The sequence below is a fragment of the Phyllostomus hastatus genome, unplaced genomic scaffold (genome assembly GCF_019186645.2).
Source record: "Phyllostomus hastatus isolate PE091 unplaced genomic scaffold, TTU_PhHast_1.1 phas_scaffold_1066, whole genome shotgun sequence".
Classification (NCBI taxonomy): domain Eukaryota; kingdom Metazoa; phylum Chordata; class Mammalia; order Chiroptera; family Phyllostomidae; genus Phyllostomus; species Phyllostomus hastatus.
This window is the reverse complement of record NW_025334004.1, coordinates 24,077,258-24,089,074: the sequence shown is the minus strand read 5'-3', so window position 1 is coordinate 24,089,074 and position 11,817 is coordinate 24,077,258. Positions and strand designations below refer to the sequence as shown.

General features: G+C 39.6%; 1 protein-coding gene across 1 annotated transcript in view; it reads right to left on the bottom strand.

Moving 5' to 3' along the window:
- Window positions 1-1,540: 1,540 nt before the first annotated feature.
- The window catches only part of TRUB1 (TruB pseudouridine synthase family member 1), a 37,194-nt gene continuing 26,917 nt past the window's right edge, over window positions 1,541-11,817 (bottom strand). Inside the window, exons 5-8 of the mRNA XM_045854682.1 lie at window positions 8,313-8,385; window positions 6,873-7,012; window positions 4,880-4,936; window positions 1,541-4,125 (exon numbers count right to left, since the gene is read on the bottom strand). Coding sequence (XP_045710638.1) covers window positions 3,866-4,125; window positions 4,880-4,936; window positions 6,873-7,012; window positions 8,313-8,385 — 530 coding nt within the window. The 3' untranslated portion in view covers window positions 1,541-3,865. The remainder of the gene's footprint in view (window positions 4,126-4,879; window positions 4,937-6,872; window positions 7,013-8,312; window positions 8,386-11,817) is intronic.

The window sequence follows — 11,817 nt, the reverse complement described above, 5'->3', positions numbered from 1 at the left end:
AGAAGCTTGTGGAAATTAGTAATTGCTCCACTAAACACCACTGGCATTTTTGGCAATGCCACTCACCACACGTAGGTACTGTCTTGTACCACTACTTCACTTTTTTACATGTTCTTTCCTTGAGTCCCGACCTGAAGTATGTGAAAGCTTCTGGAAGGCTGGACTGTGTCTTCCAGACTTGGTCTGCATCCGTTGTTTCCCCGCACCAAGGCGTCTCTGACAATTGACTCATTTGCAATCAAATCACCCAGTTACTCATCCCCTTTAGATCAGGTAGCCAATTGTGTGGGCCAAAAGATTATGAATGACTTAAGGTATCTGACCTTGACCTGTCTGTCCTTCCTAATGCATTCATTTGGAGTTGGGGAAGTTACTTTTCTATGCCCTAATTGTCTCACCCGTAATGGAAGAATTAAGTCAAATGTCAAAGCACCTTGAATATATGAATGCTAATTTATTGAATGCTTTGCCATTAGCCAATGGATCAACAGAGTATTTCCTAAGGACGTAAAATTAGCTATAATGTTATGGTGTTGCAACTCATTTTAACTACATTTTGGGTACACAGAGTTCTATTTCTAATGAAAACAGTGGACAAAATAACCACAAAACCCTCACAACTATACGTGCTGAGAAAAATATTAAAGCATTATTTAAGTTTATGCTTCTACTTGGGATGAAAGCTTCGAGACAATGCCGATATCCCCCTAACAGCAAGGAAAAGCTGGGCCACTTCTTGAGGCCATCAAAGAGCTGAGGGTGCGAGGTAGAACAGACTCAGGAAACATGAAGTGTTTCATTTCTGGCACAGTACAGAAGCAAGAGGCAGTCATCATAAAAGCAGGTGAGATGAAAAAACAGATATTGTAGAGAATTCTTTTTTTTTAAGATTTTATTTCTTTTTAGACAGAAGGGAAAGGAAGGAGAAAAAAAAGAGGGAAACATCAATGTGTGGCTGCCTCTCACTCACTCACTCCTAGGGACCTGGCCTGCAACCCAGGCATATGCCCTGATCTGGGAATCGAACCTGCGACCCTTTGGTTCACAGGCTGGCACTCAATCCACTGAGCCACACCAGTCAGGGCAGATATTTTAAAGAATTCTTAGAGGCCAAGAATGACAGGTCAGAAATTCTGAAAACCCCACACAGAAATGAAGCCACTTCCTAGTTTGTAGGCCTAGGAATATATAAGGAACAGATATTTATTTCTTTAACATTTTGATTAAAATGAAAAAAAAAAAAGTTGGTACTTAAATACTAGACTCTTGGGAGAAAACTAATTTGTTTCTGGATGAGTCTTAAAATTTTGAGAGCCTCTTGATCAGTTTTAGCTGATTATGAGAGCTATGAATAATATCTTAAACAAATTTTAAATATTCATAGTCATAAATCTGACAACTGTAAAAGGTGAAGAATTATTGAAATTAGTTAGCCAATTCAGTTAGCAAGAATAAAAAAATGTAACTGAAAGTGAAAAAAGAGAAAGGCCATGAAAATACTTCTACCAAGTATTTCCTGCATAAATAACTCATACAAATGTATCAAGAAACCGTAAGACATTTATTTACATAAATGGACAAAATACATGCAAATTACACAAAAGCAAAGCAGAGCAATTTTAAACTCTCTGACACTTACTGAATTAGCAACAACGACATATCATACCCCCACCCGAACTGTAAACTTTCAGTGAACTGATAAAACTCAAATAGTGACAGTCAAATGTTACAGCGCTTTGGGAAAGCAATAAGGCCAACATATTAAGAACCATAAAATTGTTCATATATCCCACTTAATAGTCTCACTCTCAGGAATTCATCCCAATAAAATGGAAAATAACTTGTGTTCAGTAATAAGGAAATAGTTTAAATAAACTGAATATGAAGTAATATAATTAAAATAATAATTATCAAACTAATTACATCAGAAAAAGCCAATTAAAAAACATAGGTGTCTTAAGACCATAATTATGTAAACAAAAGGAAAATATTACTACAAAAGTAAAGTTCTGAAGTCACTGTACCAGGATGGTGAGGATTATGGGTAATTTTTCCATTTGGGAAAATTTTTTTCAGTGTCCTCAGGGCAAAAAGAGAATATACATAGCAAGAATTTCAGCAATAAAAAGAAAAAGATTTGGCTACTATTTTAAAAAGTCACTTGTCTAGTCAAATAATCTCTACTCTTCTCCATTAATACATTATTTACGTCAATTTTTTAAGTTGCGATGTCAAGTAGAAATGCCCCAGTTGTTTTCTACGACCTAAATACCCCTCTGTTTGGACTTTGGCTGGCGATGCATGAAGACACGCTCCACCCTGCACAATTGCAGGGCACAAGCAGCCACTACCGCCACTTTGGGTTGGCATAGCCTGCAGGGCAGCAGCTGTGAACAAGGGAAATTGTAAACTTCGAAATTTCAACTTGGTTTGGCATTTGATGTTAATCCCTCAAGATGCCAAACTCTTTCCCTTATCCTTTCCTGTGTCATACTAAGAATTGCTTTCAGCATTTTCTCTTTGAATATGTTGCCAATGGGACGAAAATGCTCTACTGAAGCATGTAACTTTCTATACTGAGTAAACCATAAATAAAATCATGTTGGTTTTCATAGTAATGTTTTTTCAAGGTAGGGATTGCAAGGAGACAACCAGCTAAAAGAAATGTAGTTCATGAAAATCTAAAAGCTCCTATGTTATGAAAATGTTAATGATTCTTCCTTTCGAAACTACATTTATTGAATAAAGGAAGGACAAACATGTCTACAGACAGGATGATGCACAACAGATCACTTTCCCATAACAAAAATATGAAGCACTCACTACATATGAAATTTACCATTTTGTAATGTGACTATGCTTTCAAAATTATGTTAACCAGGAAGAGAAAATGTTCAGTAGGCCATCTGAATGAAAATGTTGGAGATGAACTGTTTTTAAACATTTAGAGATGAAAAGATCAGCTGGAAATGCACAGGGGCGATCTCAGAGTCTATAAATATCCTTTGAAAGAGCAAACCAAAAATCAATGCCCTAAAAAAGGTAAAATAAATACTAAAGAATAAAGAAATGTTTAATTGAAGACACATTCTTTAGCTTACTTGTAAAAAATTGTTATTTAGCAACTTGGTACAGGGTGGTTGACAGTGTGGAAAATATTTGAAGATCTCATAGCTGCCGAAATACAAGCCACTGGGCCGTCCTTTGCACTAACGGTAGAGGTGCACTAAGTCTTGCATTTTACACCCCTTTAGTGGTAACAGCAAAAGTTTGGTTCAATTAAAAATATTTATTATACAAGTTTATTAGTGTGCAAGATCTAAACAAACACAGCTATTACCAAAGGAATGCAGCCGTATCAAAGAAATGTTCTTAATAACCACAAACTCTCCAAAACACAAGGAGTTAAATAACAGCCTTTTCAAATATATTGAAGTTAAAGAATTTCAATAAAACAGAGCTACCAGACAGCCAGAATAAAGGCAAAGTAACACTAATTTACATTAACTTTTTTGAGGCCGAAGAAACACGTAGCTCATATGTCTTTTTACTTTGATTAGAAAATGTGTTCAGCTTTTTCACAGGAAAAGACTTTGAAGCAAGATCAAAATGAGCAAGTAGTTTTTCCCGTATCCAATCTAACAACATAATAATATCCTAAAAGAACACTCCACAGTACGCTGAAGAGCTGAACAACTGCAAGGCTATTCGCAATGTGCAGCAGATAAACTGTGCACTGCAGAAACGGTAAATGATGGGCATTTTTCTTCATGCAAAAAAAAAAGGAGTAGCTATTTGTCCTTTGCCAGTAGCTTGTGTACACAGGATTTGACTGTCCACTGAGAAATGAGGACCCACGCCCATCTTAACACGTCTTAATTACATCGTCTTCTCCCTTCTTCTCATTTAGAGTTATATATTCACAGCTCAGAACGTGGTCATTAGACTCCTCGGGTTTCGGTTTTTTAAGTGCCAGCTCGGCTGGGAGCAGGGACGAGCAGTGCTCCAGGGACTGCGCGATGGCATCGATTGTCCACCTGTCCTCGGGAAGCGCGTGCTCCTCCAGCGTGAACGGCCCCTGCTTGGTCCGGGTCAGTTCCAGCACATTGGCGCAGGACGAGAGCGCTACGGCAGCACAGGTGAAAAGGAAACCCACACGATAAATGACTCGGTATACAGCAGTTTGTAATTTGTCAAATGACAGAGGAACCTGATTCAGACCTCTCAAAATCACTCCAAATGTAACACTGCAATAATTCAATACGAGAACCAAGAGCCTTGAGATTAAGAAATGATTAAAGAGCAAAATAGTATTTAATAACTCACCTTATGAGCTGCTTTCAAGTCTACAAGGAACTCACACACACTTTTTCATTTACCTCCCAAAGCAACCCCACGAGGTAACCATTACTCCCACTTGGCAGCTGAGCTAATGTGACCCGTGCAGTGTCACGACTGCCAGCCAGTGCTGGGGCCAGGGCTGCAGCTCTCTGGCTCGTGGTCAGACCACGGCTTCCAGTTTTTAAAAGATTTGACTCGTACCAATGAAAGTAACTTTTGGAAAGAAAAATCTCTTTTTTCTGACCCCTACTTTGGTACACATATTTTGTGCTTGAGAAAAATGTCGGTCCTCCCTTCATTACTCCCAGGTTCGTCTCCTGTTCCTCTCCCCGCTCTCCCACGGCGAGCCTTCCACGGCAGCTGCTGACGCTGGCAACTGTCTGCCGCAAACCTGCGATGCTTCCGCAGCTGCAGGCGGCAGGAGCGCCCCTCGCGAGGCCAGTGCTCAGAGCTGTGACAAGGAGCCAATTCCCTCTTCTCATCAAAAAAAGGAGTAGGACTCTCTAAATAATAACTCGTAATTCATCTTTACGCTTACCTTTGCCAATGTCACTGACCAAGCTTCTGATATAAAAGCCTCCTCCGCATTCAACATCTGGAACGTGAACAATGACAGGGTGAACTGCCAACCTCCCATGAAATCCACTTTACATAGAAATGGTGCCTCTAAACAAATGTGAAAATGCACTATGCAAACAATCGGGTGATAAAATATTTATGCGCTACAACATAAATTATTCATCCCGCAGCATATGTGTTTGTGAGACTGAAAAGCCAGAGCACGGGCAAAGCAAACAACAGAGGCTCGCGAACACATTCTGAATGAACTGGCAAGTCCTGCCCCTCCGACACTTCCGCCTTGCTCGTTTAGGAGTTTTTAATCGGAAATCTCATCTTTGCTCTCGTGAGCTGAAGATCTAAAAAGGTTATTTTCAAATTTTGACACCTTACTCATTTAATGGGTTTTAAGTGGCTAGGCATCTCAGGTTTGCTATCATGAGCTGTAGATTTTTAAAAATACTTCCAGATTTGTACACTCAACCAATACAAGCAAAAAACCCTTTTGGGGGACAGGAATTACGTTTGAGGTAATATACTTCATGGAGAGCTCAGCAGACTTAAATGTTCTCTTAGAAATATTCCTAAGGAAATCATAAAGTAAGTAAAATTGCACCATGTTCCAAAAGGAAACGCGTTGCTGAACGTCTCCTTCCCAAAGCGTGGCGCACGTTTATTGGTGAGCGCAGGGCCCCTGGGTTACGTCCGTTCACCCAGAGGACACCCGGACTCTCTGCACAAAGGACTACACCCGGCCGTTTCTGCTCATATCATACACATGAAGGCATTTAAGGGAATCGATGAAAACTTACTACCTGGGGATTTTAATAGTTTTTTTTTTCTTCCATCAGCTCTGGGGCGGGGCCACAGCTGAGACAGGAAATGAACACCAGGATCAAACAGAGGCCGACACTCAGGCACTCTACCTGACTCGGGTGAAAAGACCACTCTTTTGGCCTATCACACCTTCCAGTGAGCAAAATAAAGTATTTGCCGATTAAATAAGATGCAATCGGAAAAATCCCAGTGTTTCTTACTTTGATAGGTAATATCTACTGTGCCAATCCAGCTGCTGCGTTTTCATGGAATGGGACAAAATATGTTTTATTGTGTTTCTCTCCTTATTTGTCAAACTTTTTAGAACCAGGAAACTAAAGAAAAGGAGTGACTTCTTTTTTTTTCAACTGTATAAAAACCATACTCTACAGGAACTTTATATACATTAGATAATATGCCAAAGGAACAAAGTTTAGCAGAAAAGGTTTGGGGAAACATGAAATTAAGAGAGGATCAGCCTAAGGAAGCCTAAGGACTCAGAGGAACTACAGCTCTTGTATGTCTGAGGCTTCAGCGACTACTTTTTGTAGGTAGGTCATAAAATTTCCAAACAACCAAAACAAAATTTTTGGCTTTTAAATTTGGATGAATTCATATTGATAACCTGAACTAAAATTTACACGATATCCATGCATACATTTCTGCCTTATGCACTATTTCCATATTTTCATGATCCTTAACACTAACTTGCAGGTAACAAAGAAGGCTGGGGAAAAAGAATCACTCCACTCCTAGACTTCTTATCCAAAAAGACAAAAAAATGCTTTGTTTTAAGAATACAAAGCAGTATGAATTTTAAAACTGAATGTGAACTACCAGATACAAGCCAAAATGAGGGAACAAGTATCCATAAGATAATAAAATACAAAATTTTTTAAAATATATACTCCTTACCCACTTTTCTCCATTGAGGCCTAAGGTATAAAACCTCAGCCTGTTTAGAAAGGCGTGTCCGAACCTCCAGCTGGAGGTATTCTCATTCAATGTGTTACCAGAAAGTAGTAACAAAGCCAACCTTCCCTTAAATATGAATTTTAAAACTCTCTAAGAGAGCCATTAAAACTATACATACGTAGCCAAATACAAAACTAAAGGCACCTTGTAAACACAAACGATTTTGAGTTTCTCCGCCTCACCTAATGTAAAAAACGGTGGCTGGAATCTCTGCAGGGAGAGGCTGTACACAGTGACTGGCCTGGCGGGCTTTGCTTCCACTGCTTCACCTCTCTTCATCAAGGTTGAAAGTCTCTGTCCATCTTTCTTTAACGCAGAATAGCTTACAAGATCAGAGAGGGGGAGAAGAATTAAGGAAGAACGGCAGAATGATTCCAGGTTGCAGCAAGGAAGCGACGACCACCCGCCCTTCTCATGGCAAATCCTTCTAAAAAATGCGTGAGTTGCTCCTTTGAACCTGCTCCACAGTGGCGCCAGGAACCGAGTTCCTAAGCACCTCTGAGCGCACAGAGCTCAGTCTGGCCCTGAGGAGCCATCCTGTCAATTTTACTCTTTGACTGTCTGTCTCCCTAGAGGTGGCTATTCGTGTCTTCAGTGGACCACACCCTGGGTTAAGGGCCCAGGGCCTCTGGTCATGAGGATCTCGGCTGTAGCTCCTTGAGACAACTTCCGCTCTAATAATATTCATTTTCATTGAAAAGTTACCAAAGTGATTGTGAAAAGCAAATAAGCAAATAATCTACTCAGCAGATCTTAGCTTCATGTGATAAAATTTTATTAGACCACAACATCCTTGGAACAATCACAGAGAAAATTCTAAAACAGTTCTTATAAATAAGTAAAAATGTTTCATTTATTTTAACACTAATGATCCAAAATCATGTTTATTCATCTCCTGCTAAAATTTTTAAACCTTTACCTTGGAGGCAACAATTTGAAGAGACGCTTTCCCATAGCTATTTCAGTATAAAAAAAACCAATATTTTTATAAACAAAATAAATACTACATTTAAAAAGAGTTGTCAGTAACTTATCCTGACCCAACATATAGACATTCAGTCATCTTTTAAAAAATGTGCATGAAAATCTGCTTGAAATAGTAATGTGCATGAAAAAATGTGGTAAATCCATTTTATTATGCTTTTAATAAGTTATTAACTCTCATCTGATTCAGAGAATTGTGAAGCCTAAGATTCTGATCCCAAAAGGAATGGTCTCAAGACCGGAAAGGAAGGACCAACTAACTGGACTCCGAATCACAACGTGGACACCTGCACCGGGCTGGACTGGGTCCTGCAGAGCATTCTGGGAAGTGCCACCGTTATGCTTCCAAACTGCCCTGGTCTGTAGACAGAATCGGAAAAACGGGTGAACACAGAAGAGCAGAGATACCAGGCTGTGGCGATGTCCCGGCACAGAGGACATCACATCGCTGCCTCCGGGAGAGTGTCGGAAGCCTGGCATCCCGTCCAAATCGGGCTCATCTTTACCTGATCATTCGCTAGGTCAAATTTAAAACCTGCCTCACCTTACATAAAAAGGAGGCATTTCCTTCATTAAAGCGATACTATCTGCTGGAAAATAAAATTAAACATTTAGTCAAATTCGATACTTAAACTTACAGGGGAGGCACCTGCATTATATTCCCAGTGAATTTCTGTAAAATGCCTTCAATATCTTCTTGTGTTATTTTATCTGCCAAAAATGAACAAAAAAAAGTGACACTCAAACAACCACAGAAGTACATGTATTTAATAATATACAGACATTCATGAGATAAAAGGAGCACTCAGTCTTATCTTGTCTAACATTAAGACCAAATTTCCTCTGCTTCCATTTTTTCTCCAATAAAAGTGATTCAATTCTCTGCATTGAGGTCCATGAAATCCTGTTGCATTTAGTTGATTCTTACTAATGGCCTTTAGAAGACCGTAGAAGATGCTGCATTAGCCACAGAAATGGTCCTGCAGGCATCAAAAATGAAGTGAACAGAGAGTAGGAAAAAACCCGTAAGTTATTCTCTAAGCTTCTCCAGGCATCAAATATAAATAACTTAATGCAGTATTGAAGGTGATCAAGTATTAAACACATTTAAAATTTTACTGAAGAGGTTTCAAAACTTTTCTATGGTACAGTATAAATGTGACACATTCACACTGAATTTTGTCCCCAAGTACAGCTGCATTCATCTGTACCCCCTCACTGTTCTTGCAGTTTTCCTGTTCTTTTAAATGAACACACTCCACTGGATGTCTTTTGCCTCAAAAATAAGCCAGAGCAAAAAGATAATATACATAGCAAGAATTTTAGCATGATTACTAAACATTTTGTAAATAATGATTTTAGACAATTTGAATGAAGACATAAATACAGCTTTCAGTATCTGTCACTTAGTCATTTTCAACTTATTTGATACTCTTTCAAGCAAAATAATGCTATATTAACGTACAGTTCTACGATTTTCTGCAACTGAAAATTACAACACACTGAAATTTGATATTTGGGATTTTTCATACTCACAGACAACTATACATATTTCACATTCAATAACTAAATTATAGAAATACTCTATAATTTAGGTCATATAAATGGAAAGATGTCACAGTGCTGCTTTTTCACTTTGTATGAAGTTTATTTAAACTTCTTTTTTTAAAGATTTTACTTATTTATTTTTAGAGAGGGAAGGGAGGGAGAAAGAGAGAGAGAGAGAAACATCAATGTGCGGTTGCTGGGGGCTGTGGCCTACTACCCAGGCATGTGGCCTGACTGGGAACCGAACCTACGACACTTTGGTTCGCAGCCCACGCTCAATCCACTGAGCAACGCCAGCCAGGGCTTAAACTTCTTTTTCTGATATGTACATGTTATATTTGATTTATTTGGACAATATTAACAAAAAATGATGTTTCCAATTACTGTTCTAACATCAGAATAAAAATTAAAGGACAGCAGGGAATACTGTGTCCAGATTTCAATATCAACACAGCAAGACAGCCTTACCCTCACTGTGACCTTGATCCTTGCAAGCTGAAAGGGAACAAAAGACCAGAATCCACTACAGCCTCAAACAGAGAAGAGCTGCAGAAGTGAAAAGAATTTCTCCAGCACCTAGCTGCTCCAGAAAGGCGGACCTCAGAAGGCTGTTCTGTTCACACTGTTTTTCAAACAGATACAGCTCATGATGCAGAGGAGGATCCTCTCATGAAAAATGTTACCCCACTGTAACATTAAAACATAATTACTGGTGGCACCTCAGTTATGCAAAACTTCCAAATCTAGGCACCATCCTGGCAACAGCCAAAAGAAATGTCATTGTTGATAAAACGTCGATAGTTCACAATCTGGCAACACGTTTTAGAAGTGAGACCAAACAGCCTTCTCCCGCCAGGCCGCTCTCTCCACTGACACCCCTGCCTGCGTCTCCTTTGTGCTGCTTCGACAGCTCTTTCACTGGCACCAACCGCGCCCCCCCCCAAGATGGCAAGACGTGCTCTTTCGAGTTCTACTTCCGCCCCAGTGGCTCTTTCCCTGACTTAACATCTCAGGGGTTTATGGGTTGTGCTGTTCGTTCTGCAATTAATCACACACATTTTAACAATGAAATCCTGAGCTCCTTAAAGGCAAAGACAGCTCTTCTTCTTCTATCACATCCACAACTGCGGTGGCACTCAAGGCGGTCCTGCTGAATCCAATTTGCTGCGGAATAACCGACCTCAAGGTCTAACGGGCAGTAGAAGTGACCTGGCCCGTCAGTCACCTGATAGGTGAACCACCAAACAACAAGCCTACGCAGAAAGTTATTTTACAATAAAAGTAAAATAATAAATGTTATCAATGAGAATTATATTCACCACTCTATGAGTATGTAGTGAGCATGCTGGCTAGATTTAAACATGTTATTAGCTCAATCCAAATAATAATAGTTGTCCCTATAAGAATAAAGATTTTACCTCCCTAGGATTTAAGAAGAAAGAGAGTAACATCTCCGAAGCGAATATACCCCATAACCAGCCCAAAGAAGTGCAACTGGTAAGAGAGACAGGTGTGATACAAGTACCATAGGATTTGGGTAATTATTCTTGGTTTACTAGCAAATTAATAAATCACCAAGACAACAGTATTCACTTGAAATTAATTTTATAAAGTCGTTCTCAAAAAATTTAATTTATACAAGATCACGTTACACATCATTCCTTGCTTAAAACTGACTGACTCTTCCGGTGAACTCCCACGATAGTTGGTGCTTAACTACGCAGGAGAAACCATACGACGGCATTACAAACCATGCTCACCCACGGTGGAGTGCGGTGACCGGACGGGCCCTGCCACCACAAGCAGCCGTTAAATTGGAAAACATGCAATAAACACGAGACAGGCTACAGGCAGCAATCGCTGCAGCAGCCCCTGAGCGAAGGGAAAGGACCACGGCGGAGCCCCAGTCGCTCGCTTTGGCTTGGAGGAGCTTTCTGAGCGGCGGTGCAGGGCGGGGAGCCCAAACAAAGCACCGCATCCCACTGAACAGAAATCAGACTTGGGGCAGCAGCAGCAGCTAGAAGGTGAGAGAACCACACAGATGCCCACAGGGCTCCAGTTGAGACCTGGCTCAATTCCAAGCTGTACATATATACACTGAGCTGCCACAAAATTAACCAAAGAACCGGCACCAAAGATGTTTCAACTCCAACCATCTGGAATGGAGCTCTGATGCATACCTGAGGCATTCAACAGAGACCCCAGAGAAGTCTTGCTCAGGAACAGTGCTAATCTAGACCTGGAAAACAGTCTACTTTAGACCCACCCTAATGAGAAATCTACACAAAAGTGACTAGAATTAATAAGTGAGTTTAGCACAGTTAAAGGCAAAAGACCAATATACAAAAATCAACTCCATTTCTATATACTAGAAATGAACTTATCAGAAATTAAAAATTTTAAAAATCCCATTTAAACAGCAGCAAAGTGTGCTATTATAAGTATCAAAAGAAGTTAAAGATCTGTATACTGAAAACTACAAAAATATAGCTCTCTTTTCGCAACTTTAAGTTTGATAGTATTTCAAACTAAAAAGAACAGGCATGAAAAATTATTATAAACAGCTTTATAACCATAAGCTTGAAAATTTAGATA